The sequence below is a fragment of the Heterocephalus glaber genome, unplaced genomic scaffold (genome assembly GCF_053883595.1).
Source record: "Heterocephalus glaber isolate CG9 unplaced genomic scaffold, H.glaber_assembly_v1.0 deba00001452, whole genome shotgun sequence".
NCBI lineage: Eukaryota > Metazoa > Chordata > Mammalia > Rodentia > Bathyergidae > Heterocephalus > Heterocephalus glaber.
Genome location: NW_028258302.1, coordinates 6004720 through 6032682, shown reverse-complemented (window position 1 = coordinate 6032682; position 27963 = coordinate 6004720). Strand labels below are relative to the sequence as shown.

The 27963-nt window shown below is 42.4% G+C and overlaps 2 protein-coding genes across 10 annotated transcripts in view; both read right to left on the bottom strand.

Moving 5' to 3' along the window:
• The window catches only part of Mtf1 (metal regulatory transcription factor 1), a 45469-nt gene extending 29084 nt beyond the window's left edge, over positions 1-16385 (bottom strand). For both annotated transcript variants that reach the window (XM_013074284.3, XM_004921111.4), the window contains exons 1-2: positions 16276-16385; positions 14140-14583 (exon numbers count right to left, since the gene is read on the bottom strand). In XM_013074284.3, coding sequence (XP_012929738.2) covers positions 14140-14532 — 393 coding nt within the window. In that variant the 5' untranslated portion in view covers positions 14533-14583; positions 16276-16385. The remainder of the gene's footprint in view (positions 1-14139; positions 14584-16275) is intronic.
• A 999-nt stretch (positions 16386-17384) lies between these two features.
• The window catches only part of Inpp5b (inositol polyphosphate-5-phosphatase B), a 51983-nt gene continuing 41404 nt past the window's right edge, over positions 17385-27963 (bottom strand). For 7 of the 8 annotated variants that reach the window (XM_087215246.1, XM_087215248.1, XM_087215249.1 and 4 more), the window contains 8 exons: positions 26014-26124; positions 25076-25238; positions 24021-24256; positions 22170-22283; positions 20232-20316; positions 19729-19856; positions 18614-18725; positions 17385-18364 (listed from right to left, as the gene is read on the bottom strand). In XM_087215246.1, the coding sequence (XP_087071372.1) occupies positions 18249-18364; positions 18614-18725; positions 19729-19856; positions 20232-20316; positions 22170-22283; positions 24021-24256; positions 25076-25238; positions 26014-26124 (1065 nt within the window). In that variant the 3' untranslated portion in view covers positions 17385-18248. The remainder of the gene's footprint in view (positions 18365-18613; positions 18726-19728; positions 19857-20231; positions 20317-22169; positions 22284-24020; positions 24257-25075; positions 25239-26013; positions 26125-27963) is intronic. The other variant, XM_087215247.1, reaches the window with a different exon arrangement.

Sequence of the window (27963 nt, the reverse complement as noted above, 5' to 3'; positions counted from 1 at the left end):
AGCACAAGCTCAAGGCCACTCTAGGCTACAAAGTCAAGACCTGTCAGAAAGGAAGGTTTGGTCCAACCCCAGGAGGACCTTGCATGCTCTTAAGTCCTTTCACCGCCGGACTTCCCACTGGACTACAGGATGTGCTTCACAGACACCTACTGAATTAAATGACACAGCCACTGTTCTTGTGTCTCAGAGCCCAGCTTTGAGGTGGGTGCCGGAATGATTCTGAACCAGTGTTCCTCACATGCCATCTCTGCTCAGAAGACAGTCTCAATCCCTTAGTCTGACATTTAAGAAGCTTCCCAAGGCCTCTTCCACTTTGTCACATTACTGAGGAATGAGCCAAGCAGAGGACCTGTCTAGGCCTGCAGGAAACAGTACATCCATCCCCAGCTACAATTCAGAACTTCTACTTCCTGCCTTTACTCTTTCCTTTACCCGCAACTGGAAATGCCCAGTTCCTTTCTCTCCTTTTCCGAGTGTCCCTCTTCTTTCAATTCAAGCCTCACTACCCCAAGGTTCTCTATAATCCCTACTGTGCCCTCCTGTAAAGGTCAGTAATATTTATACCATTCACTTGACAGTTGCTTTAATATATTGTTGCTAATTATCCTCTCATGTGTATCTCGTGACTTCCCATCAAGAATATAAATTTTGGGCTGGGGATTTAGCTCAGTGGTTTCGCCGCTTGCTGCGCAAGCGCAAGGACCCGAGTTCAATCCCCAGCACCAAAAAAATATATATATAAATTTATTGGTGGGCCGGGGATTTAGCTCAGTGGTGCCGCCGCCTGCCTCACAAGTGCAAGGTCCAGAGTTCGATCCCCAGTACCAAAAATAATAATAATAATAATATAAACTTCTAGCCAGGCATGGTGGGTGGTGCATGCCTGTAATCCCAGCACTTGGGAGGCTGAGGCAGGAGGAGGCCAGCCTGGGCAACTTAATGAGACCCTGTCCCAAAATGAAAATTTAAAAAGGGGTGGGGATGTAGCTCAGCGTGAAGGCCCTGGCTTTAACCCAGTTTCACAAAAATAAATTAAGTAAGAATACAAACTTCTTGGAGTCGGGGATTTAGCTCAGCGGTTTTGCCACCTGCTGCGCAAGCACAAGGACCCAAGTTTGATCCCCGGTACCAAAAAAAAAAAAAAAAAAAGAATATGGACTTCTTCCATGCTGCCAATTGAGATTTCAAAATAATCACTGACCAGAGTAAGGTGAACTAGAACTGTGGGTTCTGCAATAAAGGGGTCTACGTCTCAGTCATTAAGCTCACGAGCAGGAAGAGAGCAGACTTTCATTCTTATGAGGCCACAACAGTCAAAGACTTCATGAAAAGCAACTGTAATAAATAACTTCCTCTCTTAACTGTCTCCCCACCCTGCTCCCATCCAAGTCTTTGTGCCCAGCCAATTCAAGCTTCTGCCAAATGTTCCTTCCTCAAGCGAATTCTTTCCTGACTGCTCCTTATCCGCACCCTAACTTATTTTAGGGGTTCATAACTTCCTGTTCAACCTTGTGTATCTGTGGGTTCTGCATCTGCGGATTCAGCTGACCACAGATTGCAAATTTCAAGGAAAAAACAGCATCTGTACTTGAGAGGTATAGATTTGTCCTCATCATTGTTCCCACAACAGTAGAGCATGACAACTATTTATATAGCACCTTACACTGTATTAGGTCTTTTATCTAAAGATGATTTAAAGTAAATAGGAGGATGTACATGGATTATATGCAAACACTGGGACTTGAGCATCCAGAGATTTTTGTATCCCTAGGGAGAGGGAGGTATTTTGAAACCAATACCCAGTGGATAATGAAGTATGTACTTCTTTAAAGTACAAAATGCAATTTAAAATGAGAGTGGGGCGTGCTGGTACATACCTGGAATCCCAGCTACTGGGGAGGGTGAGGCAGGAGGATCACAAGCTTGAAACCAGCATTGGCAATTTAACAAGACCCTGTCCCAAAGAGCAAAAAAAGGGCTGGGGATGTAGCTCAGTGTAGAGCTTCCTGAGTAATTATACAAGCAATATAAGTCATTACATAATTTACATTATCTTTAGTTGATATGCACAGAACAACTAGAAAACAGCAGGCGCTAAATACTTGGTGACTTGAATGAATGGCTGCTTTTCATCTGGACTATAAGCTCCATGATGACAGTGGTCATGTTTATCTCGTTCACTGATGATGCAACCTCAGAGAAGAGCTTTGTGGAGAAGGCATTCTGATTCTGTTTCATTCATTGGTGACTGACTGACTGCAGTACTGGGGACTGAACCCAAGACTTTCACATTGAGGCCCCCCACACACCCTTTTTGAGATGGTCTAAGACAGAATCTCAGTAAGTCACTAAAATTGTCCAGATTGGTTTTGTTTTGTTTTTTGAGACAGGGTCTCATGATATAGTCTAGGCAGGCCTTGATCTCACTACATACCCCAGGCTGACCTCAAATTCTCACTGATCCTCCTGCCTCAGCCTCCCAAGTGCTGGGATTACAGGCTTGTACCACCATGCCTGACTAAACTGCCCAGACTGAGGTGGAATTTGTGATCCCCCTGCCTCAGTCTCCCAGAGTGATGTGACTACAGGTGTGCACCACTAGTCTCAGTTCCGGTTTGTTTTTTTTTTTTCCGGTACCAGGAATTAAACTGAGGACCTTGCTAGGCAAGTATGGTGCCACTGAGCTACATCCCTGGCCCCTTTTGCATTATTTTGAGATAGTCTCAATAAATTGTCCAGGCTGATCTTCAATCTGTGATCCAACTGCCTTAGCCACCACACCCAGCATCCACTCATAGTTTTTGAGTGAATGTACAAATGAACATAACTACTGAGATTTAATGCTAAGAAAGTAGTGAGAAGGACTATAAGTAGTAACAGAATTTTACCTCATCAAAGGTAGCAGAGATGACAAAGTATCTTCCATCCAATTCACAAAGACGCAACTGGCCCAGCCTAGCTAGTATCACTGGAGTGGCAGGGCAGAAGCCAGGATGTGAGGCGGTGAGTACAACAGATACACAGTTGAGGAGAGAAACTCAGGAGAAGACATGGGCTGGGGAAGTATGTGGGTTGGGGGCAGGGGGACACAGACATTTACTTTGAATAAAGGAATAACCTATCACCTCTTTTGAATAAGTGGAAGTCATCACTCTTTCAGAATTACCTTAAAATAGTACTAAATTTTACAAAAAGGTAAACCTGACCCTCCTCAAACTGATCAGAACAGGAAGTTGCAAAAAACATGAACACAGGTTTTCATTACATAGAGGGTGTTTTACATTTGGTACCTTTAAATACAATAAGGCTTAGAATTCATGTATTCAAAAATTATGTTCCAGGGGTTATACTATGCTTGATGCTAGGAATACAGAAAAAAACAAAACAAAAAACAAAAACACTCTTTCTCTCAAGGAGCTCAAAATGAAAAGAAGAACCAAACAGATAAGAACAACATGGGTTGAGAAGCTGGACTGATAATGGGTGTTCAGCACAAAAGGGCAATATACAGAGAATGTCATTTAGACCTGGCATGACTAAAACAGGCTTCTCACAGAGATGATAACCTAGCTGCTTTTAAAGACTTTAGGAAGGAGTGACACATAATTAGTTTGCTTATCAAAATGAGTAAGAGTATCTGTAAGTGGTGGCCCTTACCTATCTATAATCTCAACACCCTGGGAGGCTGAGGCAGGAGGATCAGAAACTGGAGCTTAGCCTGGGCAATTTAGTGATCATCTGTCTCAAAATTTAAAAAGGGTTGGGGTTGGAGCTCAATCCCCAGCACCCCTCCACCCTCAAAAATATAGCTGTAGTACTAGGATGTCACTGAAGATCAAACTGGATATAGAGAAACCTTATTTCTCCAAGAGCACTTAAGACTCTAAGCATGACTAGTTTTCCTGCATGGCCTCAGACAGCTGCTGACTACTATGCTGAGGAGCATGTGTGAGCACAGGCTGGGCTCACTGAGGGTGGACCTTGTGCTGCGAATGGGCAGGAAGCATGAACACTCAGAAACTTGACAGGCAATTTACAAAGTGTTCTGGGCAGTTTTAAAACAGAGAAATATTTAACATAGGTGACTGACCTGCTAAGTCAACAGAATCAGAGGAGGAAAGGTACTATGAGATAAGCAAAGTGAGAAAATTAAACACTGGAACTCCAGGAGACAAAAGCTTTCAAAAATTAGGAAAAGACCAGGGGTGGTGGTACCTACGTGTAATCTCACACTCAGGAGGCTGAAACAGGAAGATTGAGAGTTCAAACCCATCCTGAGCTACATAACAAGAGCCTGTCTCAAAAAACAAAAACAGCCAGGCATGATGGCACACACCTACAATCTCAGCACTGGGGAGGCTGAGGCAGGAAGCCACAAATTCGAGGCCAGCCTGGGCTACACAGTGAGTTCAAGGCCAGCTTGAGCTACATAGTGAGACCCTGTCTCAAAAAAAGCAAAAAGCAAGCTAAACAAAATTAGGAAAAGAAAAAAAATGCTGGGTTTCTGCTAGAAGTAAAACCAAAAAGAACTGAGACAGTCTGAGAGAACTAGATTTTACATACATAAGCAGCCCCAACTCAACAAGGAGAGTCGCTGACTTTGACTGTCAAGCAAGTGAGCATTCTTTTTTTTTTTGGTACCGGAGATTGAACTTGGGTCCTTGAGCTTGCAAGGCAGGCGTTGGAATGACTGAGCTAAATCCCCAGCCCAAGTGAGCATTCTTACAAATGATCTGCCTAGGACTATGGGAAGGAACTACCCTTTCCTCCCCATCACCACTAACTTCCCTCCCCTCTCCCTGATACCGACACTGCTCCCCACATTGGCAATGATCTCACTTCTTCTACTTTACAAAGGACAAACAAAATGCTTGAATCAGAAACATAAGAGCTCCAAAATGACCCCATTTCTTCAAGAATCCTTCCAGCAACTGCCACCAGAGTGAATTCATGGATTCATTGTTCTCCAGAGCTGTTCCCACATCTCAACACCCTCTCCGTACAGAACTAGTGACATTTGCGGCACCTCTTCATTTCTCAGCCTGTTCACAGCCAACAGGTCTCTGTCTGATTACCTCATCTTTGCCAAGGTGGTCTGTTCTGGTAGAAAGCATAGGCTTTGGCATCCAGAAAGTTCTCAGTTCAATCCTCAGTTCCAATGACAAGCTTTTTTTGGAGGGGGTGGGGGGGTTAGTACTAGGGATTGAACCTAGAGAGTGCTAAACTGTGTTCCCAGAATTTTGAGACAGGGTCTAAGTTGTCCAGGCTGGCCTAGAACTTGCAATCCTCCTGCCTCAGCCTTCCAAATAGCTGATATTATAGGCATGAGCCACCACACCCAGCTTACTTGGATATTTGTAAGCCTCTTTTTTTTCATTTGTAAAATGGGGGCTAAATGTACCTAATTTATAGGACTGATATTAAGGTAAAATACAAAACTATACTAAGACCCCTATCTCAGTGACAGGAGCACAGCAGGTTACCGTACCAACAGAAGTCACTATCTTGCCCTCTCTTCACTGCCACTTGCAGCACAGGAGGAGTCTTCTTCATTCTTTAGCTATTGGGGCCCTCAGCTTGGCCTGGAGCCCACCTCGGAAGTAATTTTCAATGGCCTGGTACTAAGAAGTCAAAGAGAGCTAAGAACAAGGACAACAGATTACCTGTGGCAAAGGATGGTGCTCACAGAACCCTTAGAGGGGCCACAAATGTCCTCATTTTGAAACACAGCTATAAATGATGGTTCACATCCCCCAGCAGTGCTAATATGGCAGTCCAGCTAATTAGGGGCTACCGAGTCTTCTGTGAGCTATCCTGGAATCCAACCACAATTTATAACCTTGTCTCAAGGAAAAAATGCTTCCTAAAAGAATTCCTAAAAGAACTAATTCCTAACCTCTCCTTAAACTGGAGATTACCTCTATACCTCCTTTGAGAAAACCATGGGACCTGTGAGGAAAAGAAAGCAAATGAACAGTCAGGCGTGGGGGCACATGTCTGTAATCCCAGCACTCGGAAGGGGAAGGCTGAGGAAGGCTGAGAAGAGGATTGCCACAAATTCAAGACCAGCTTGGACTACATAGTGAGTTCAAGGCCAGCCAGAGACTGTCTCAAAAAAAAAAAAAAAAAAGCAAATGAACATTCACTGAACAATCGCGACGCACCAGACATTTTGGTAAGTGTTTTATACAGATACTGTTGTATATTTTTATGTGCATAAATCTCATGTAATCTTCACAGTATTCAATGGAATATTTTTATTTCAATTTTATAAAGCAGGAAACAGAGCAGTTTGCCATATAGCTAGTATATACCAAAAAAAGATGGAACCTAGGTTTCTTCTTTCACAGAAGAAACAGTTTTAAGAATAAGCTTGATTTAGGGGCTGGGGATTTAGCTCAATGGCACCATGCCTGACTCACAAGTGCAAGGTCCTGAGTTCGATCTCCAGTACCAAAAAAAAAAAAGAATAAGTTTGATTTAAATGAGAGGAAAAAACACTAAAGTTCAGGCTTTTCTCCAATGTCTTACAATAGCAAACTATTAGCAATACCTAATACGTACAGCCTATGCAAAATATAAATTTGAGAACTATCCTTCTTACAGCACTGCACCAAGTATGAAAACCAGTATGTACATAAAACCAACCTAATCCTTTTCCTAGGCCTGCGGGCCTCCAAAACAAAAACAGTGAAGACAATGGAGGCCTACACTAGACGCAGTAGGGGATACACAGATTAAACAGCTTCACATAGTAGCAAATGGAAAACACATCCTATGGGAGATTTCCTACAGAACCTCACAAATATATAGCTAATAGCAGTTCAAACCTTCAGGACAGGGACTATTTCTTTGTACTTCCTGATACTTAATAAAATGAGATAAAAATCAAGCCTGGGGACCTGGGCGTGGTAGCATGCTCCATCATCCCAGCACAGGAAGCTGAGGCAGGAGGACTGCCATAAGAATGAGTTCAAAGACAGCCTAAACTACATAGCAAGACCCTGTCTCCAAAAAACCAAAAAAAAAAAAAAAAAGGTTGAGGAAAAAGTGAATGGATCCTTAACACTAGACTTACAAACACAGTCAGTCTCTGTCTTGTTCTGAATGGCAATTCCGTGGGCGTTCAGAAGGAGACCTGTCAAGAACTATAATCACCATATGAAAAGAGTAAAAGTGGGTGGCTCCCTTCTGGGAGAGTCAGCAACACCTTGGTTTGTCTCAGTGCATCACTGCACTTCCAGAGGGATTTATAATGAGGAATAAGATTGGAACTAGGTCTTCCTGTGTAAAGGACACATTGTAAAAAAGCTCCAAAACACTGGAGACAAATTTGCCCCTTTATACTAAAAATTTATCAATTAAAAAACAAAAAACAAAAAAACAGGACCAGGGATTTAGCTCAGTGGTTCCCCAGCCTGCATCGCACAAGGTCTCATTCAATCCCTCAGATCCCCGCCTCACCGAAAAAAAACACAAACTCTCAGCCAGGCCTGGTGCACACCTATAATCCCAGCACTTGGGAGGCTGAGGCAGGTGAGGCCAGCCCAAACTACAAGTGAGACTCTCTCAAAACAAACAAACTCAGGCTGGGGATGTAACTTATTGGTAGTATGAATGAATCTGAAGAAACCTTTTGGAATACCACTGACTACTAACTCATTCAAGGTGTGTCTAGAAACAATGTAGCAGCAGCCCAATTCACAAAGCATCACTGTAACTTCTTCTAGGTAGAAAATGATATTGTTGCACTCTGGAAGCTGGGGGTGGAGGATCATGGTGAGTTCCAGGCCAGCCAGGGCTACACAGTGAGTTCAAGGTCAACCTGAACTACACAATGAGACTCTGTCTCAAAAGAGAGAAAGAGAGAAAGATAGGGGGGAGGGGAGAGTAAGGAAGAGAGGGAGGGAGAGGGGAAAATGATATTCTTTCCATCAGTGCATCACTAAGAACACCTTTGGTATGTGATTTCAGGATTTCTTCTTACTTCTTGGCTGATTATTAGCAGAAAAGTGTGATTCAGAGAGGATATATTATGCTCACCAGTGTGGTTCGGAGTGAGATAAGTGAACAGGTAACTGCAGTCCTGGCAGGTTCTCTGGAAAAGCACAGGAAGTTTGGGAGAACCCAGGCTGTATGAAATGAAGGAACCACTGTTCAGAAAGCAGGAGTAGAGAACCCTTAGAGGAACAAACCCTAAGAATGCTTTTGATTAAAATTTCTCAAAGCTACCAAACCAACAGGGAGAGAGCAGTACAACATCAAGTCTAAGGATCCGAAATGCGAAAACAGAATGACAAGTGGTCCTTGGTAGGAAAAGACAGAACTTGTGGCAAGGCTCTGGTTGGTTTATTTTTACACTAGACAAGCATGAAGGAAAAAAATGAAGCAACAGTTAAGCCAACTATACACCATGGGAAACAATGGAACAATGAGGAGTAAACAGGAAAATCAGGCCAAAATCTGACTCAGAAAATAAGCTGCTTAGGAAGCCAAGAAGACTAGTTATCAAATGATTTGATTTCTCAAGAGCAAAGCCTTGGATAGAGATGCAGGAAAAAAACTAAATGAGGGGAGGGGGGGGTATTGCGACACATGTCTGGAATCCCACCTGAGACACTGAAGCAGAAGGGTCACAATTTCCAGCCCAGCATGAGTGACTTAGTGAGACCCTGGCTCAAAAATTAAAAACTGGAGGGCTGGGGATTAACTGAGTGGCACTGCACCTGCCTGGCAAGCGCAAGGTCCTGAGTTCAATTCCTGGTACTAGGGGAAAAAAAATGTTAAACTGGGCTGAGGATGTAACTCATTGCAAAAGCCCTGGGTTCAATGTCAGTACGAGAGAGAGAGAGAGAGAGAGAGAGAGAGAGAGAGAGAGAGAGAGAGAGAGGAAGGAAGAAAGGAAGGAGTGGGTGGAGGAAGGTGGTTAAGAACCAATGAAGCTATTACCAAATGGTACCAGCTTCTTCAGGCCAATTAAAGGGACTAAATGCCAAAATAAAATCACTATCAAGTAAAAAACTAAGGTAAGATGGTGCTTCAGGAAGGAGAGGCTCCTGAACTTGTGATCATTAAGGAAGATTTTCTGCCAGATGTGGTGGCACATGCCTGTAATCTCAGCACTTGGGAGGCTGGCTGAGACAGGAGGATTGCTGTTAGTTCAAGGCCGGCCCAAACTATATAGTGAGGGGCAGTGATTTAGCTCAGTGGTTTTGTCGCCTGCTGCGCAAGTGCAAGGACCTGAGTTCAATCCCCAGTACCAAAAAAAAAAAAGAAACCAAATGAGACTACATAGTGAGATCCTGTCTCAAAAAACAAAACCAGATTTCAGAGACTAAAGCTACTGCTGCTTCTCCTTCAGTCCCCACCTAACTTCATTCTTAGCAATTTCAAGACTAGTTTTTAGAATTATCTACACAGGTCTCATGGATGGGAATGAAAACATGGGGGTTGGAAGAAAACTGGAATGAGCCACATGCACATCAGAATTAGGGTTGGGGATTTAGCTCAGTGGTTCCACTGCCTGCCTTGAAAGCGCAAGGTCCCGAGTTCGATCCCCGGTACCAAAAAAAAAAAAATCAGATTTAACACAGTGCCCACGACATTGTTAACCTTGTTGGGTTCATCATGAAGACATGAATGACAAACTAGGCTTTTGAGCAGAGAATAAACCAATATGCAAATATTACAAAGTCGGAAAGGGACAGCTAATATTCATTGCATAATCATTCCCTCCTTACCATCTTCTCCTCTTCTGCCTAGGTCAGCATTTCCCAAAATGTACTCCACCGATGCTGGCTGTGAAAATGTGTTTCCCAAGTTTACAACATTTGGACAATTCTGCATTTTCTTCCTTTTTAGTTATTAGCAGATGAAAGAGTGAGAAGTCCTATAATAAATTTCTGACTTGGTTTAACTTAACATTTCCCAAACATCTGTTCATGAAATATTTTCACACAGTAATACGAAAGATGGGCTAGTTAGGTCCAAAACCATGTTCAAACTTTCTATGCTTTAAAAAAAAAAACTGGGTGTGGTGGTACACGCCTATAATCCCAGCACTTTGGAGACTGAGGCAGGAGGACCACTGCTACCCTGGGCTGCAAAGTGAGTTTAAGACCAACCTGGTCTGCACAGTGAGGGACCCTATCTCAAAAATAAATAAATAAATAAATATAAAATAAAATTAATCCCTCTGAGCAACTAATGCCTCATCACTCTTCTTCCTCCAACTTCCAAGTTCAAGCCCATCCTGGGCAATTTAACAACTTAGTGAGACCTTATCTCAAAAAAAAACACAAAAAAAACTGGACTGGAGATGTAGTTCACTGTGAAGGTCCTGGGTTCAATCTCTACTACTGCAAAAAACCACAAAAAACCCAAACCTGACACTTCCTGCTTCCTCATGACCCATTTCATCATCATTCAAACTTTGGCTTCGGCCTCCAGTCTCTCCTTAGGATGTGAACTGGTTGAGCCAGGTGCTCCTCTGCAGGGTCATATTCAAATAGTCACGCTTCCTGACACTGCGTTCCACCCATTTCTTTGACTTCTGTAATCTTCTCTGGTTCCTCTTCCTCTTTTCAATCCTTCAATTCTCAGACCAACTCTTATTTTTTCCTTGAGTAAACTGTCTATAGTTTGAACTACTGTCCTTCCATGGATCTTTGATTCTAATCCCACATTATTTCCTTGAATTCAGACCCATGTTTCCAATGGGCATTCAACTTGTTCTCATTATTTTTCTCCAAGGACTACACATTCAATATACTCCACCCAAAATCATCAAATCATCAATTTCTCCACCAAACGTGTCCCTCTTCCTGTCTTGATTCCTGCTAATGGAATCACCATTTAGGGGGCAGGAAGTGGAGGGTAGAGAGCAGAGTTAGCCACTTTCTCCTCAGTAGCACTGGGGGTGATATGAACATGCCAACCACAGTGGACTGTTTACTACTTAACTCTTCACCAGCTATGCTAAGACACAACCAGAAATTCAACACAATTGGAGAAATGGATGAAACTTTTCAATCAACATGATTCAAAGCGTTTGAATTACACCCAACTCAAGGCTCATTCCTCAAATTCTAATAACGTACAGAATTTTCTCATACCTCTATGAAAGCTCTTGATTCTTTCCTTCATCAGAATTAAACGAAACCCCAAACCTACACTGAAAGTGTCTTTTTTTTTTTTTTTTTTTTGAGACAGGGTCTTACTATGTAGTTCAGGCTGGCCCTGCACTCACTATGTAGCTCAGGTTGGCCTCAAACTCACAACGATCCTATGTCAACCTTCCTAGTCCTGGGATTACAGGTGTGTGCCACCACGTCTGGCTTAAAAGTGTCTTCTAATTGGGCACTTAGTCTCCAGCTCCTTTTAACTCCAAGCAACAACTTCTGCTAGAGCGCTCCATCTAAAATGCCACTCTATAATCACTTTGTTCCCTGGCTCACACACTGAAGTGGTTTCCCACTATTTCTGGAATTTAGTTCAAACCCTTAGCATGTTTTCACACTGGCTTCCAGGTTTGGATGTCGGCTATCTTTCCACCCTTATCTCCTGTTACTCCCTATGCTCTAGTCCACGGGTCGACTACAGCCATTAGGCCAAATCTAGCACACTGCCTGTTTTTGTAAATAAAGTTTTATCAGAACAAAGCCATGCTCATTCATTTATATACTATCCTATAGTTGTTTTTGTGCTATAGTGGAAAATTTGAGTAGTTGCAACAGAGGCCATATGACCTGCAAAACATAGAATACTTACTATTTAGCCCTTTATAGAAAGTGCACGACAGTGTTCTAAGAGGATAACTGCTATTCCTTAAAAACTGCCTGTGTTTTGTACCTCCACATATTTGTTCATGCTGTTCCTGTCTCTTGAAAGGACCCCTGCTTTTCCCCTCAACTGTACACATTCTTCAAGACTAGCTCAAGAGGGCCGGGGATTTAGCTCAGTGGCTTCTCCGCCCGCTGTGCAAGCACAAGGACCCGAGTTCGATTCCCCGTACAAAAAAAAAAAAAAGGCTAGCTCAAGTGCTGCAAATACTGTGTGTACTTAAAAAAGAAAAGCCCAAATGCTATCTTTTTCATGAAGATTTGCCTTATCCTAAAGGTGAGCTTCTTTGTGTTCCCAGTGTGATATCTGTACCTCTCCTTCACATTTGCCACATTACGTCTAATGTTATGATTACTGCCATAAACATCTTTCTACTTCTATACTGTAAATTGCCATAATCATCAGCAACCTCACAGAGCAACACATTACTTTATAAATGTTTGTTGAGTTGAAATGAACTCCTACAAGCTTAAATACTGGGCTGAAACCAGTATTTTGTTTTGTTTTGTTTTGCTTTGAGACAGGTTCTCGCAAGGTAGCCCAGGTTGGCCTGGAATTCACACACCTCCTGCCTCAGCTTAGTTGGGAGACATTCTTAAGGCTTACACACAGGTCTCCAGATGGAAATGCACAAGACTTGACAGCTGCACTCAAAAGAATAATAGAGGCAGAATGTCTCACTCACAGCACTGTTAACATTTTGGGTCAGATAATTCTCTGTTGTGGGGCCATCTTGTGCATTATAAAATGTTAACACCATCTTTAGCCTCTACCCACTAGATTTTAGTACCAACACCCCAGGGTGACAACCAAAAATGTCTCCAGGCATTACCAAATGTCTTTTGGGGAGCAAAATTATCCCCAGTTGAGAACCACTTTTCTACAGGTTCCCAATACAAGCTAACAGTTAAGATGTTGATGCCAATAAAATACAGGCTACACAGTAACTGTAGTACAGTGTCCAGATTAAGGGATAAGCAGTATCCAGTGCTAGTTGACTCACACTTGCAAGATTGTGCTCAACTTTGAATTTTAAAAGAACTTTAAAAAACTGGAATCTATTCAATTAAAGCTGACAAAGCCATCAAGAGACTGGAAGAAAATGTCATAAGAGGGATACTTAACTAATTGGAGGTGGCTGGTCTGTACTAAGATAAAAGGAGGCCCATGATCTTTATGTATCTGATGGGCTGTCCTGTGAGAGGAAGGTTACTCAGGAAGGCAGATCTAGACCCAGTGGGCAGCACTGCGGGAAGCCTGATTTTGCTTCTCTATAAGCAAAAGCCTTCTAACAAGCAGAGTGGGCCAACAGATGTATTGGGCTGAGCTGTGAAAGATTATGTTCTTGTCATTCTGAAAATGTTCAAGCACAGAACAATGAACTAATGTCAGAGATGCTACTGAGAGATTCCTGCATGAGGTAGGAGACAAGATGGTCTAAGGTTCCTTCTAGCTCTGAGACTTCAAGATTAGAAAAAGAAAAGCCAAATGCCATGAATAAGCTATATCCATAAGCCATATGTAATTTTAATACCTTAATTACTGCAAAAAAGAAAAATATTTTCTTAACCCTATTTCTGTTTGGTAACATCTTACATTTAGTCCCCAGCACTGTAACTACCAGTGACCTACTTACTCTAATTAACTTATAAAGTTAATTAGATTCTAGCATAAAGTTTACCACTACCTTTAAACAGTAACTTGCATTCCATTAATCACTAGTACAATTTATAAAATATCTTACAGTTTTCAAAGAATCCTGACATATATTACCTTACTCACATTACCCAAACATGAACATGACAATCTATTTCAGATAATCTACATTCATTTACGACATGTCTCTTGCCTGAATTTCTTCTAAAAGAAAGCAAGCCTTTATTATGCATTAAACACTAAGTTAATAAAGCATATTCCAGTAGATACTCATCTCCAAAACAAATCATTTATACACAACCTAGAGATAAGCTAAATCTAGTTATCTGCTATTAGATAAGCCAAATTTAGTTATTTCAGCATCAGAAACATGACTTACTTCAGTGAAATTTCCACTTTATGTATGATTTGAGGAAAATTTAAGATCATTTATATTCCTAAATTTCAACATGGCCATACAATCAAAAAGTTCAAGAAAGCAAACACAACAAAACATTGATCATATTGACAGCTATTCACAGGCAAAACCACTGTAGGCACTAAACCCAGGGACTCTTTTACTACCCCGTCAAAACTGTCAATAAGACTTGTGTAAGGAGTTGCCCCAAACCAAAACAGGTCTCCAACCACTGCTTTACTTACTTCTTTACGTTTTGTTTCTGGACATTCCGACTGCAGAGTAAGAGTTGCACCTTCGATATTTCTTGGCATGGGTGTGGAACCAGGGTTTATAGTCAAATGAATCTGATCAGGTGAGATAATGTGTTGCACATAACCCTGGGACATTGCTTCCTGATCTATTAGGTGGAAGCCCTCTTCACCCCCTACTAGAAAAGGTAAGTGTTCTCCACATTGTCCATCATCATCTTCATCCTCCAAAGTGCCAGGATCCTGCTCAATAAGAACAGTGGTCCTATCATAAACAGTTCCAGATGAGGAAGGCACCAGTCCGTTTGCATCCACAAACCTGAGCATCTTGTCATCTTCCTCTGCCTCAAAGAAGATGATGTTGTCGTCTGGACTGTGTTCCCCCATGATGGAATTGTGCTCAGCCCAATTGTGAGAAATGGAAAGGTAATGACCTTTCTGCAATAGACAAACCCAGAATTAGAGCCATACCACCAGACCCACTGACCTCCCCAGAAACCTCAGTTCATTTTCCCGCATTTAAAAAGGCCAAAACAAATGAAAAATATCTTCAGCAATATTTTTAAAATTTAACTTTGATACAATCAAGTCAGTCTTAAGAAAAACAAATGCTTTATTTCCCCCAAAATCTAAGGAATAAGTAGCAGTTCACAAGACCTTCTAAATGTGCCTGTCAATTTGAAGATTGGTCAAAACAGCTAAAGAGAATAAAGGAACAAATAGAACAGTGGTTGCTTCATGGGTGAGTTGCTTTAAATCTGAAAGTCAGGCAATTTCACTCAAATCATACCATGGGGACAACAGTTTCATGTAGCCTACAACAGAAGAAACATGGCTCTGGACATAAGTCATTCACCTACTAATCCTGTCTTTGCCCTTTATTTTTAGGTAACTTTTCCAGGCCTCATTTTTCTCAAAGTTGTGATAAAGAGTAAAATAGGATATGCACAGCACAATGTCTGACAAATACAGGAACAGATGTAGATTCTTTCCCTCCATCCTAGAACACATGTTTCAGCTTCTGGGTGAAGGTGCTAATCCCTAATAATGCACATCTAATGAAGATAATTTAATTATCTATCTTCTAAAACAACATGGCAGTTGGGGACGCTGGTAAGCTCAGCACTTGGGAGGCAGAGATGGGAGGACTGCTTGGAGTTCAAGGCCAGCCTGGACTACACAGCCAGACCCTGTCTCAAAAAAACAAAAATAAAAGCAAATAAATAAAACGACTTGGTACGGATCAGAAAGCATGCTTGTATATTGGGTTCTCTGGCCTGAGAAAATGCCCTTACACTGACACTTGCTAGGAGTTCAGAAAATGTCAGTTAAATGAATGAAAGACGTACAGATATACTCTCTTGGGAAGACATACTCCCTTTAAAAAGATACCAAATTTGAGGTATTCGTAGTCTGAAATAGTGATTTCTCCGTCACTTGCAAACACACAGGTTCTACAAACGTGGGTTTGACAGGCAGAACATAATTTAAAAATAATTAGTACATTACTTTTAGTTTTCAGTTTGGCTTTGTACTTTGTCTTTCTCTTCGGCTCAGGTTTTCAAAGTGAGCCTTTACATAGCAGGGTGGCCAGACAGAGAGGTAGTTACCAGAGACAGGTCAAGGGATCTGATCCGGGAAGAACCGGCCCGACCCCTTGCTCTGGCTTACGCAACCCCACAGATGCACATTTCCCTGCATCTGAGAGGAGAGATAAGAGTACCGAGGGCCCAATGGGCTGCACCGGCACATTTGGCGGCAACGCAGAGACCAACTGTCCGGAACAAACACGACTAGGAGGTTTGAGGATGGCCAACGAGGAGTGCGAACAGAGCACCCTTGAAGAGCCTGGGGAGAAGAACCTGTCTGGAATGTCCCCCAGACCAGGACTACAAGGGAAAATCTTAAGATAGGCCGGGGGGCTACTAGTTGGGCGAAGAAGGGCAGGGTCCGGGTCTCCATGGAGACAGGCAAGGGGGGCTAGATACCCATCCCCATGGAAACGGAGGAGGGGTGGGGTCCTACGGAGAGCAGACTGGGGTCTCTACTGGAAACTGCTTCAGGAGGAAATCTAAGTCCCGCGCCTCCCGGGAAGTCCCAGCCCAGGCCGAGTCTAGTTTCGCCTTTTACCTCCGCGGCTCCCGGCAACGGCGGCGGCAGCAGCTTCTCCCCTCCCCAGCGGCACCATGATTGCCCCCACCTTTCCCTAACGTCACTTCCGCTTCCGCTTTCCGGAGGAAGGAGGAGACAGCCGCTCCACTTCCCTCTCGCGCTCCTGGTTGGGTGCGGCGGTCTGGGGGCTGAGCCCGAGCGTCCAATTGGCGAGCTGCAAGGGCAGGGTGAGCCGCAGGGCGGGGCGGGGCGCCGTGAGTCGTCGCTGGCTAGGTGAGCTTCGGGGTATACCGGGAAGCTCTCTGGTTTTCGAGGATGTGCGTTAGAAAGAGGCAGCGACTCCCAACCACAAATACAACATATCATCAGCCCAGCTTGCGCCACGACTGGACTGTAACGGAAAGGACGCCAGTTAGCTATCAGATTCCCGGCTCGGACCTGTGAGGGGCGAGGCTATTCCTGGCTTCCTTCCTTTAGGGCTCCAGCGCCCCCTTGTCACTCAGCGAAGTTAACAAGGCCAGAGGATCAAGGAAAGGACTGGACTCAAAAAGACAGCTAGGAGCATTCCACGCCCAGCCAGAGAGGACGCTGCTCACTTCTCAGCACGCTTTCCTAAAACGCCCAGTTTCCTTTCTCTTTGTACTCCTGCCCAGCCTGGCTGCCCCAACTTTTCTCCCCTGCAGAGGATCCGCCCCCCACTCCGCCAGCCAGTCAACGCCACCTACTGGTCACTCCCTTTCTTTATCGCCATATTCATCCTGTCGTTGTCACTACACTGGCAAGAAATAGTGGCATACTGGAGCCCAAGAAACGATTTTGTGCGTATCTTTAGTATGCTGTCGTCTTTTCTAAGTTTCTGTAAGATCTAGCTGTTAGATCCTCCCAGCAGCCATTGCCTGTTTTTCTCGTGAACTACCTCTGTAATATTAAGTAAGAGAGAGCCCCTGGAAGACTAAATCAAGGGTTCAGGGCATGGCCCACCATCTCTTCCTTGGAAAATCTGATTAGTGACTGTTATTCACCAGATTGCCAGGCATTTGTCTCTGGCTCCTGATCAGCTGTCTCAATGCTTAAACCCCAAAGGTCCGACTGCCAAGGACTGCCATCTCTTAAAAGAACACAACCACCACTGTTAAAAATACATTTATCATTAAAATATATTACAAATATGAGCAGAGATGCATAATATACAGTTTGGAGGATTTGCTGGCCTAGATATTCTCGCTTGCTTCACCAGAACACGCATTTCCTTTTTCACCTGTAAGCCACCGTATTGCCCTCTGAAGCTGAGTGACTGGCCTCAGAGTTGAGCCATTATCTGAGTAGGAAGGGGGTAGAGTTCCCGTATGCTTGTCTGCATTGTCCTCAGACTGAGAAATGAAAATGACTGAGGTGGCTGAGGCTTGTTTATCCAGGACTCTCCACGTGAATTCGTGCTGTCCAACTCATTTTCCTTTTAGGACTTCAAAGTTTATTCAAATATCTGGTCGTAAAGAGCTCAGCTACAGGTATGGTATTAAGTATGCCCTGGAGCAAGGCTGAGTGAGTACAGTCACCTTCTTTCTTTTTTTAATCTTTGTTTTTTTCAGTCTATGTATTCCACAGTGGCCTTGAACTTGCTATGTAGCCCAGGTTGGTACTGAATTCATGATCCTCCTGCCTCAGACTCTAAGTGCTGGGATTACAGGTGAGCACCACTATGCCTGGCCTAAATTTTTTAAAGTAATAAAGAATTAATAGAGATCTGTGTTAACTAAAGTTGAACACCAAATGTCAGTTTTATTGTGGTGGATTTCCCCCATGTCTTCACAACTCAAAACTGAGCACGCTAACCCTATGGTAGGATAGGGGGAGGTGTGGGCTCAGGAATCAGATAGCTGCCATTCTTGCTTCCAGGTGGTTTCATACCATCGTAAGGCATCACTTGAGCTGAAACTGCTGGGGATGGCAATTGGCTGCCTTGGATAAAACAAAGAAGGAGATGGAGAGGTTCAGAGTGTGTTGCAGAGGAACTGGTGAATAAACTCTTGAGCCTTCTTCTTATCTGTCATTTCAAGCTTTTGGTGACCAGCTGGGTTTCGAAGCAGTAAACTGCCAAATATGCTCGCTGTATGGAAAAAAAGAAAACAAATGATTCAGCAACAGACAGTACTACTTATTCTTTAGGAGCAGAAAAGGGGTTACCAAAGAGCAGTATTTTCTGCTTTGAAACAAACAAAGCAAAAAATTATGTGAGTGTAAACTTTGCCCAGAGCTTGAAATTTAAATTCTACTGGGACCCTCCTCAACGTCTTTTCTCATAATAAGTCATTCTGCAGATACGCTTTCCTAAATACTTACCTAGCTAGCTGCTTACCTAGAATATTCTCATCCAAATGATTTTTCACTGAATTTTTCAGCAGTTCTTGCAAAAATGCCATTAAGTAGTTGAAGACATTTTTGTGGAATGTGGGGAGAGTAGAAATGACCTGAAAGAGAGAGAGTTGGCATCTATTTGTTCACTTAATTGTCAGGTTGCCTATATTCCAGGTCCTGAGTACATAATCTATGAACATAAGTACAATCAAATGCAGAAAACTTCACTTGACCTAAGTACCATAAGAGAAGCACTGGTCAAACAGCACATGAATTTAGAGGTCAGACTTCTTGCTCTATGTTCTGAGATGACTTAAGGAAATAGAAGACATTTTAGTTGGGTCTTGGGTATAAGACAAAAATGGACCTATAAGGCAAAGGAGACCTATAAAGGTGAGAGATTTGGAGCAAAGAAAGTGCTTAAAAGGTGAAAGTTAAAGGGAGAGATAAGGAGAGAGAACATATTATAAGAAGTCAATTCTGATGAGAATTAACCTTTTAATATGTTTTAAGGTCTGACTTCAATGAATAGCAGAATCAGCTGGGCAGTTTACACAAAATAGATTCTAAAAGACATTCTGATTCAGTGTTTTTGGGGTAAAGCTCTGGAACCTCTATTACTGGCAAGTTTTCTATACTATTCTGTTAAGTATAAGTATTATATAAGGAAACTATTAGGCTAAATCAAATAAGGTCCTGAATATTTAAGAAAATAATTAATTGACAATGGAGAGCCAAGAATGGTTTTTGACCAATACGATGAGAACTTTAGAATACACTATTAGATAGCAGAGGGCGAGCCCAGATGCAGGGCACTGAACTGAGGTAAACAGAATGAGAATGGGAGGGAGAAGATGGTGATAGTTCAGGGGGCCTGGGTGTGTGGGGAGGAGAGGGAAGAGTAAGAAATGACTCAGGTTTCAGAGTTGAGTCACTACAATTAAGGGTGATGCTATTAAAAGAAAAGGAAGAAGAAGAACAGGTTTGAGAAGGAAGGATATGGTGTTAAGTTTCTAAGACACTGCACTTACAGGGAAGTGCCCAATTTGTTCCATCAGGCCTCCTGGGCCTAGGGAGAGCCACACATGTACAGTGATGTTAAGTGCCTCCTCTCACCTGTTTGCTCACTGCGTAATTACCAGAACACTCCAAGCAGCTATGGTAGGCACTGTAACAGATCACAGGCTCTGGAAGACTCTCCAGGAAAAGCAGCAAGGCTTCAGCTACAGAATGATTGCTAGCAGCTTTTGGCCCATCGTTAAGGAACAGGTGATTTTGCTTCACTGGCTCTGGTTAAGAGAAGGCCTGGGGACAAGTACATGCTACAAATGTTCCTGCCCAGTCAAGCTCTCTGTTCAGGGCTGGCACGCCAGGCTGACATCTCAAAGCTGTCTGTCCGGTGAGCTAGGCCCTCCTGAGTTCCGGATGTATTAGTTGCTTAAAGTTGTCAAGTCTTCTCTATGCAAACTTCAAGTAGGAAAAACATGATTGCTGGGAACACAATAGCAGACTTTGAACTTTAAAATATTATTTCCCTTTGCTCATCTCTCTCATATTCACACACACACACACACACACACACACACACACACACACACAGCTGAATGGCTGAAGGATACAGAGGTCATCAATCATTCCAGTATCCAAACAGTCCCTGATATGTTCAAATTCCAACCTCAGGCCTGGCTGTTGAAACAGATCTTCCTGCAGAAGGGAAGAAAGTCACAAAACAATTACTTTTTCAGAAAATCAGCAATGATTTTCTGACCTATCAATATCACCGGAGTACAAAAGGGCATACTGTAGTGGGACCTCTGAATCACCCTGATAGACAATGTGATTTATGCTGAAGTGGCTAATTCATCTCACAGGCCTTCCTAGACATGTTTTTACAGTAAGTTCTTAGGCATCTATTATAAAACTATGGGTAGGGCACAATACATAAGACAAGACCCAATATAAGAAGCCAGGCCTGATGGCACACATCTGTAGTCCTAGCACTTGGGAGGATGAGGCAGGAGGATTGCCTCAAGTTCAAGGGCAGCCTGGGCTACACAGTGAATTCAAGTACAGCTTGAACTACATAGTGAGACCTTGTCTCAAACATATAAATAAATAAATAACAATACAACATAAGAGAAAACTTTAAAATATCTATGTATCCTGCAGTCCTATGGAGGGATTAACTAGGAAAAATATATATATAAGATGGAGAAAACTAAAAAAGTCATCCCAGAGCATTGTACAAATGAGATTATGGCAATAAAGGGTATTTCCACTAGGATACTATATATTCATTTGTTTTATACAGTAACTTAATACCATATAACTGTTAATAACAATATCATACATATTACTCAAAAGTTACATCTGAAAGGAGCTCTGCAGATTACAAAGTAGACTACTCCAGTACTTAAGAACGTGACTTCTGGGCCAGGGATGTAGCTCAGGGGCATGGTGCCTCCAGGTGTGGTGGTGCATACCTGTAATCTCAGCACTCAGGAGGCTGAGTCAGGAGGATTGCTACAAGTGTGAGGCCAACCTGGGCTACATAGTGAATTCAAGGCCAGCCTGGACTGCACAGTGAGCCACTGTCTCAAAAAACCAAACCAAAACAAAACAAAGAATGTGACTTCTATAGCCAAAGTTCCATCATCGGCTTGGGATCCTTAACCAAGTTATTTACATTTCTGGACATCTGTTTCCTCATCCGAGAGCTACTGTGAGAATTAAATGAGCCAATGCAGTAAAACACTTAGAACAGTGCTTGGTATACTACAATGCCCAGCAAATGTGAGGAGGAAAAATGAACCAGAATATCAGAAGAATGAATATTGCTGGGCTGTACAGCACAGTGGTAGAGCACTTGCCTAACATGGGTGAGGCCCTGGGTTCAATCCTAAACACTACCAAAAAAAATGTTGCTGTGGGATTATAATTCATATAGGTCTCTGCAGAAGGCACCTATCTAAGTGAGTCAATCAAACCAACCAACTGACCCTGTGAAGCTTGCCCAAGTCACTCTAGAAATCAAGCCTGGGTGTTCTATCAAGTCCTGCCCCTTCTACCTGGCTTGTCAACAACAAGTCAACCCTTCCCATTCCCAGAAGCAAAGGGGAGCAGGAGGACACCCCTGGAGGCCTTCAGATGGCTTTCTACCTGGGGGGCCCAAGGAAGGCACATGTTGCTGGGAGGGTTGTCTCTGCAGGGCTGCTTCCTTTAGGGGTAATCAAGTGCCTCTTGCAATAGCAGGCTCTCAGACAGTTTAGTTTTGTTTTATTTGGGGGGGGGGGGGGGTTGGTACCGGGGATCGAACTCGGGTCCTTGCATTTGTGCAGCAGGTAGTAAAACCAGAGCTAAATCCCCAGCCCATATAGCAGGCTCTCATAGGGCTATAAAACATGGTACAAAATCAATCTCTCCTTCCCTCCTTGGAGGGAAGAGTTTTCCATAGCTTCCTCAGGGCAAAAGCTTTCCAAGCAAAACATTCTCTGGGCTGATGATTTTTCTCAAGGCAGGCTGGTCTTAATCAGCCTGACCGCCTAACCACAGCCTACCTGCTGGATAGCATTTCTGTACAGGTAATCAACCATCATCCAGAGCTCTTTGGGGATTTCCATGGGACTCTCCAACTGGCTCCCATCATCTTCAGTCTGTATTGGCATCAGAGTCTAAAAATAAAGAAACATCAAGATGAGGTGACCCACTGATGGAACTTGGGGATATCAAACCCATGGAAAAAGAGAAAAATTTCAATGCCCCTAACCAATCATGGACAAAAATGAAATCAGATGGTAAAACTCAGGGACAAAAAGTGATTTCTGAGAATTGGGAGTTAGGGCAACAAATTTCAATGAGTCAGGTGAAATATGCACCATTTTCTGAGAAAAACAATCCTACCTACAGCTTTTCACTGTCAGAACCAGGGAGATGGTGTGGTCTGATGAGGAAAGAACACGGACTTGGAAGTCCAAATCTGAGTTCAAGGTCTGTGTCCACTGCTAACCCATCATGTAACATGTGACAAACCACTCTCCTTGATTTGGGCCTCTGCTTTCATCTATATAATGGGGAGGATAATTCAAAAGTCCCTAAATAAGAAAATATATTAGGGAGGAAACACATGTACTACCATAAATCTGCTCCAAAGTAGTTCCATTATATTAGAATTGTCTCCATTGGAGCCTTTTAGCTCTCAGTGAATTTAGTTTAGGATGATAACCTACCAAATGATGATTTTAAGAAATGAACAATATCATGGGCCAGGGAACTCTCATATTAGGATTCAGGGCTTTGTTTTTCTAATGTACTGTTACAGACTGCATGTTTATGTCTCCCATCCACATCAAATTAATGATCAGGATGTTGAATCCTGATCTCCAATGTCATGGTATTTAGATGTGAGGCCTTTAGGAGGTGGTTACTCATGTGGGCTGACAGTCATGAATGGGATTAGTGCTCTTACAAAAGAGACCCCAGAGAACTCCCTCATCCTTTCTACCATGTGAAGACTCATTGAGAAGCTGATTCTCTAAAAACCAAAAAGTGTCACCAGAGGCCAAATGTGCAAATGTCTTTATCTTGGACTTCCCAGTTTCCAGAACTGTGAGAAATAATGCTCTAAGTCTATGATAATCTGTTATATAAGGCCAAAGGGTCTAAGACATGCACTAGGTAAAAAAAAAACAACAAATAAACAAATAAATATATATATATAAATATATATAAAAATATGGTCACATTCTGCAGCTTTTCCTATCAAGAGGTGGAGTCTTTCCCCACTCCTGAGATCTGGGCTGGCTTCACAACATGCTGGGATCCATAAAATATGACACAAGTGGTATGGTGTGAACTTCAGAGCAATGCCGTTAAGTGGCCGTACATCTTCTGCTCTTGCACTCTTGCTGCCTGAGTGAGCTTTTTTTCCTTTTCTTTTCTTTTGGATTTTTGAGACAGGATCTCACTATACAGTTCAGGCTAGCCCTAAACTCACTATGTAGCCCAGGCTGGCCTCAAACTAAAGGGGATCCTCCTGTCTCAGCCTCCTGAGTGCTGAGATTACAGTTGTGTGCCACCATGCTCAGCATAAGCCTCTTGAATTTTAAAAGCCCAAAGAGCAGCCAAAAGAACCAAGACATGAGAGGAAGGTCACCTTGGACCCTCCAGTTATCACAGCTGCTGTCTTATTACAGTGGCATAAGTGAAGAAACCAACAGAGTCATGAAAGACAACTCAATGTTGTTTCAGTTTTGGGGTGGGCTTGTGGCATAGCAATGTATAGCTGATATGCTAAGCAGGCTGAAGGAGGCTGAAGAATTAAGTCCCAAGGGAGGTAGTGCAGGAGCACCTTGTCTGACTGGCTGTGCTGCAACCCAGTTCCACATGTTTCCCTGGGGCACGTCACTCACCAGCTCACTAATAGTATCGAGTGGTAGATCCAAGATTGGCTGCCTCATGTAGCACAAAGTGTGAAGGGGAGAGCCAAAACAGCTGGGCAGGTAGTTTCCAGTCACAGACAAAAAGTAATCCTTTCCCCTGTCCAAGTGCAAAACCAGAATGTCCTCAATTTTGTCTTCACCCGAGTTGAGTTTTGTAGCTGTGGTCTTATTTACAAAGAGTTCCAATTCAATCTCAATGTCAGAATCTGCAGAAAAGTTTTTTGAAAAGTAATGTTGGCTAGGAAGAGGCTAGAGGGAAGGGGCAAAGGAGATAGGAGGGAAGAGGGTAAGGCAAACGAGTTAGGAAAAGGAAATAAATGGTATCAACCAGCAAATATCTGTGAGCTCAGGAGACAGAAGAATAAGGAGTTCATAGTCTAACTGGGGCTACAAAAACAAAATTATTTAAACAGATAAATATTTAAAAATTCAAGCACTAAGTAGCACAGCTCAAGCTAAAAGTATTAATACAATAAGAAGGCATGGATCAAAGAGCCTTTCCTGAGGCAGGTAAGATGAAGATCCCTGATCTAGTGGAAATAGAACACAATTAACAGCCAGTAAATTGTCTACAAAACACACTAATCCTTCGGCCACACCATACCTCACAGAGTGCAAAGGAGAAGTCAGGAGAAAGATGCAGAGAGTGCATTCCACAGCCATATATAATTTCTGAATTACCACTCCATTATCTTTCTCCACGAGAGCATATAACTGGGAGTTGATTATAGTAAGACAAACAGTGAAAACGGCTCCTTTAACGGCAGCATCTGCTTTACATTAATCTTATGTTTTCTCTTTCTGTGAAATTATGAAACATATAAATGACTGAAAACACTTTTGAAACTGAACATATGTTCCTCACCATTTTATATTTTATTTATGGATGGGTTCAGACAGAGGGCTTTAAAAAGAAGTTTCAAGCAGAAAACAAAACACTCAGAAGCAACAGGCTTATTTTAAGAAAATGAGCAAAGATAGGGTCCTCAAACCAGAAACTAGGAACCTGAGAACAGAAGCCTCACCTGGAAGAAGGAATCCTCTACTGGGGTTGGCATTCAGCCACTGCTTACAGTAAGACTCTTCATCTGGCTTGTTGATGAATTCAAACTGACAGGGTACTTGTCCATTGTGAATTGTAAAGGACTCTACTTGCAATTGCATGTACTTCACATTCTGAAAACAAAACTGGGAACAACCCCAGGACCAGTCAGAACCAGCGTCCTCTCCTTGACCACAAGCCCAGCCACCCTAACTTGCCCTGGGAAGAAAACCAAGGACCATCTCTTTGAAATGTTTCTTCCTTAGGTTTTTACCTGAATGCCAAGTCCAGTTCTGTGTGTTTAAGACAAAAACCCCCAAACTCCAAAAACAAGTTGTTTTTATATGTATATTTCCTGAGGGAATTAAAGTTTGTATCTTTTAGACCCAAAATCCATTTTCAAAATGCCCTTCGCAAATTCCATCCCTCAACTTGAAGAACAAGTTCACCCTTCCAAGCAGCTGGACATCTAGGCATTAAAAGTGCCTTTATCATAAACCTCCATTTGATTAACTGTGTAGTACTGTCAACTGTGAATGATCTGTGTTGTGGCTCTCCTATGAAAAACCCTAAGGCCCATCACTTTTCTAAACATCACTTTTCTCTACTATTTTCCCTTCCATCAACTCATGTGGACCCAAGAAATTCAGAATCAATATAATCTCAAAGTAAAGTATCACTAGGAAGACAAACTCATTGCAAAAATATACACCTGTTATTCTAAAATCAAATAGAGTCTGGTTTAGAATATAACCTAAGCCAAGAACCTGTCTTCTGCTACCATCATCCTCACTTTGTCAAGAAAACTAGAGTCCAATAACATGACAGGTGCCTCTGGAAATTCTGAGCTCTAGTAAATGAGAGACATTTAAGTTCTAGGAAGAGAAGAGCCCAGTGCTAATTATTAACATGTCTTCCTACCTCTCGCTTGGAGAGAGACACAGAAGGAATGTTGGCATTTTCCATCTTATCAAGGGAGCGAACAATTTTCTCCAGAGTTTTCCTGTAGAGCTCATTATTGACGACCTTCACCTGAAAGAGAAACAGCAGAGACTGAGTCTGAGGTTTCTCAGTATTGAGAACATTCACGGTGTTGGAAATAACAGTTGACATCAATACAGAAAATGAAGGCTAAATACATTTGGTTAACTAACAGAGAACCCAATTAACAAGAGACTTGGAAGGATCCCCAGCTGTGGTTAAGTCAGCTGCTTCCTGAGCAACAGAAGGAAGATATGGGAGTGAGAGCTTGTTGCGTGCTGGTTCTGTCAGACCACAGCCCTGGCAGAAAGATGCTCAATGCCCAGCTGTTCTGTTTGCTGCCATCCACAGGGCCAGCAGTAAGAAATGTTTGCAGGCCTTTCATTTAAAGCAGCATTTCCAAGCTTTTTCACATAATCCAGGAAGATTTTGTCAGGCTCTACTTTTTATATTTTGAGTTACAAACAGTTTTTATTTTCCAATAAAACTTTAATTATAACATTCATTAGGCTTTTCTCAAACTACCCACATCCTCATAGATTCTGATATGCCTCTACCCATATCCTCAAGAATTGGTAATACAAGCCACCCAGAAGTCACTGACAAAATACAAGTAGATTATACATGAATGAAAAGATGTTAGCTTCACTAGTAATTAGGGAAATGTAACATAAAATAATGGGAATTTTTTTCATTTGGTTGGGAAAAATTTAAGATAATAAAATCCAATATTGCCCATGGGTATGGTAAAATAGGCTCCTACACAGTAAAAGTGTCAAATGGCAAGAATTGTAGGTAGGATAATTTACAAGGATCTAAAAAATTTTAACTTAAAAAACCTTTTTTTAAAAAATGGGATTTTGAGGGCCAGGGATTTAGGTTTGTTGTTCCAGTGCCTGCCTTGCAACCTCAAGGTCCCAAGTTCGATCCCTGGTACCAAAAAAAAAGGGATTTTTTGGGGAAAAAAAATTGGATTTTGCCCATGCTGGCTCTGAACTCTTGGGCTCAAGCAGTCCTTCTGGGTAGCTTGGACTGCAGGCATGCTCCACTCCATTCAGCTAGAATATAATCTTTGAATCACTAATGTTACCTCTAAGAATTTCACTTTATAGAATTCCACATATACAAAAATGTATGTGAAGGATGGTCACTATAGCACTGAATATAATAGCAAAATTTTGAAAACAAATGATCATCACTACATTATGACTCATCTATGCTACAGAATAGTTTGCAGCCTTTAAAAATAATAAGCAGGGCCGGGCGTGGTGGTACACGCCTCCAATCGCAGCACTCAGGAAGCTGAGGCAGGAGGACTGCAATGAGTTTGAGGCCAGCCTGGGATACACAGTGAGTTCAAGGCCAGCCTGGACTGCATGGCAAGACCCTGTCTCAAAAAAACCACAAAAAAAAAAAAGAACAGGACCAGGCATGGTGCACACACTTGTAATCTGGGAGGCTGAGGTAGGAGGATCACAAGTTCAAGCCCAGCCTGGGAAACCTAACAACTGGACTCAAAATTTAAAATAAACGGGGGATTTAGCTCAGTGGTTCCCGCACCTGCCTCACAAGCTCAAGGTCCTGAGTTCGATCCCCGGTACCAAAAATAAAATAAAATAAACAGGGGCTGGGGATGTATGCAAAGCCCCTGGGTTCAATCCCCAGTACTGGAATAATAATAATAATAATAATGAATAAAAAATATGAGGAGGAGGAAGACCTATCTTTATTGACATAAAATAATGCCTAAGATACTTTTGATAGAAGAAAAAAATGTTCTTAGAATATATATAAGGTGATCTGTTTTACCAAAAAGAAAAGGGGGGAGGGTATCCTATATATTGTATACAGAATGCTGACATACTCATTTAAAGTGCATAAAGGAAGATC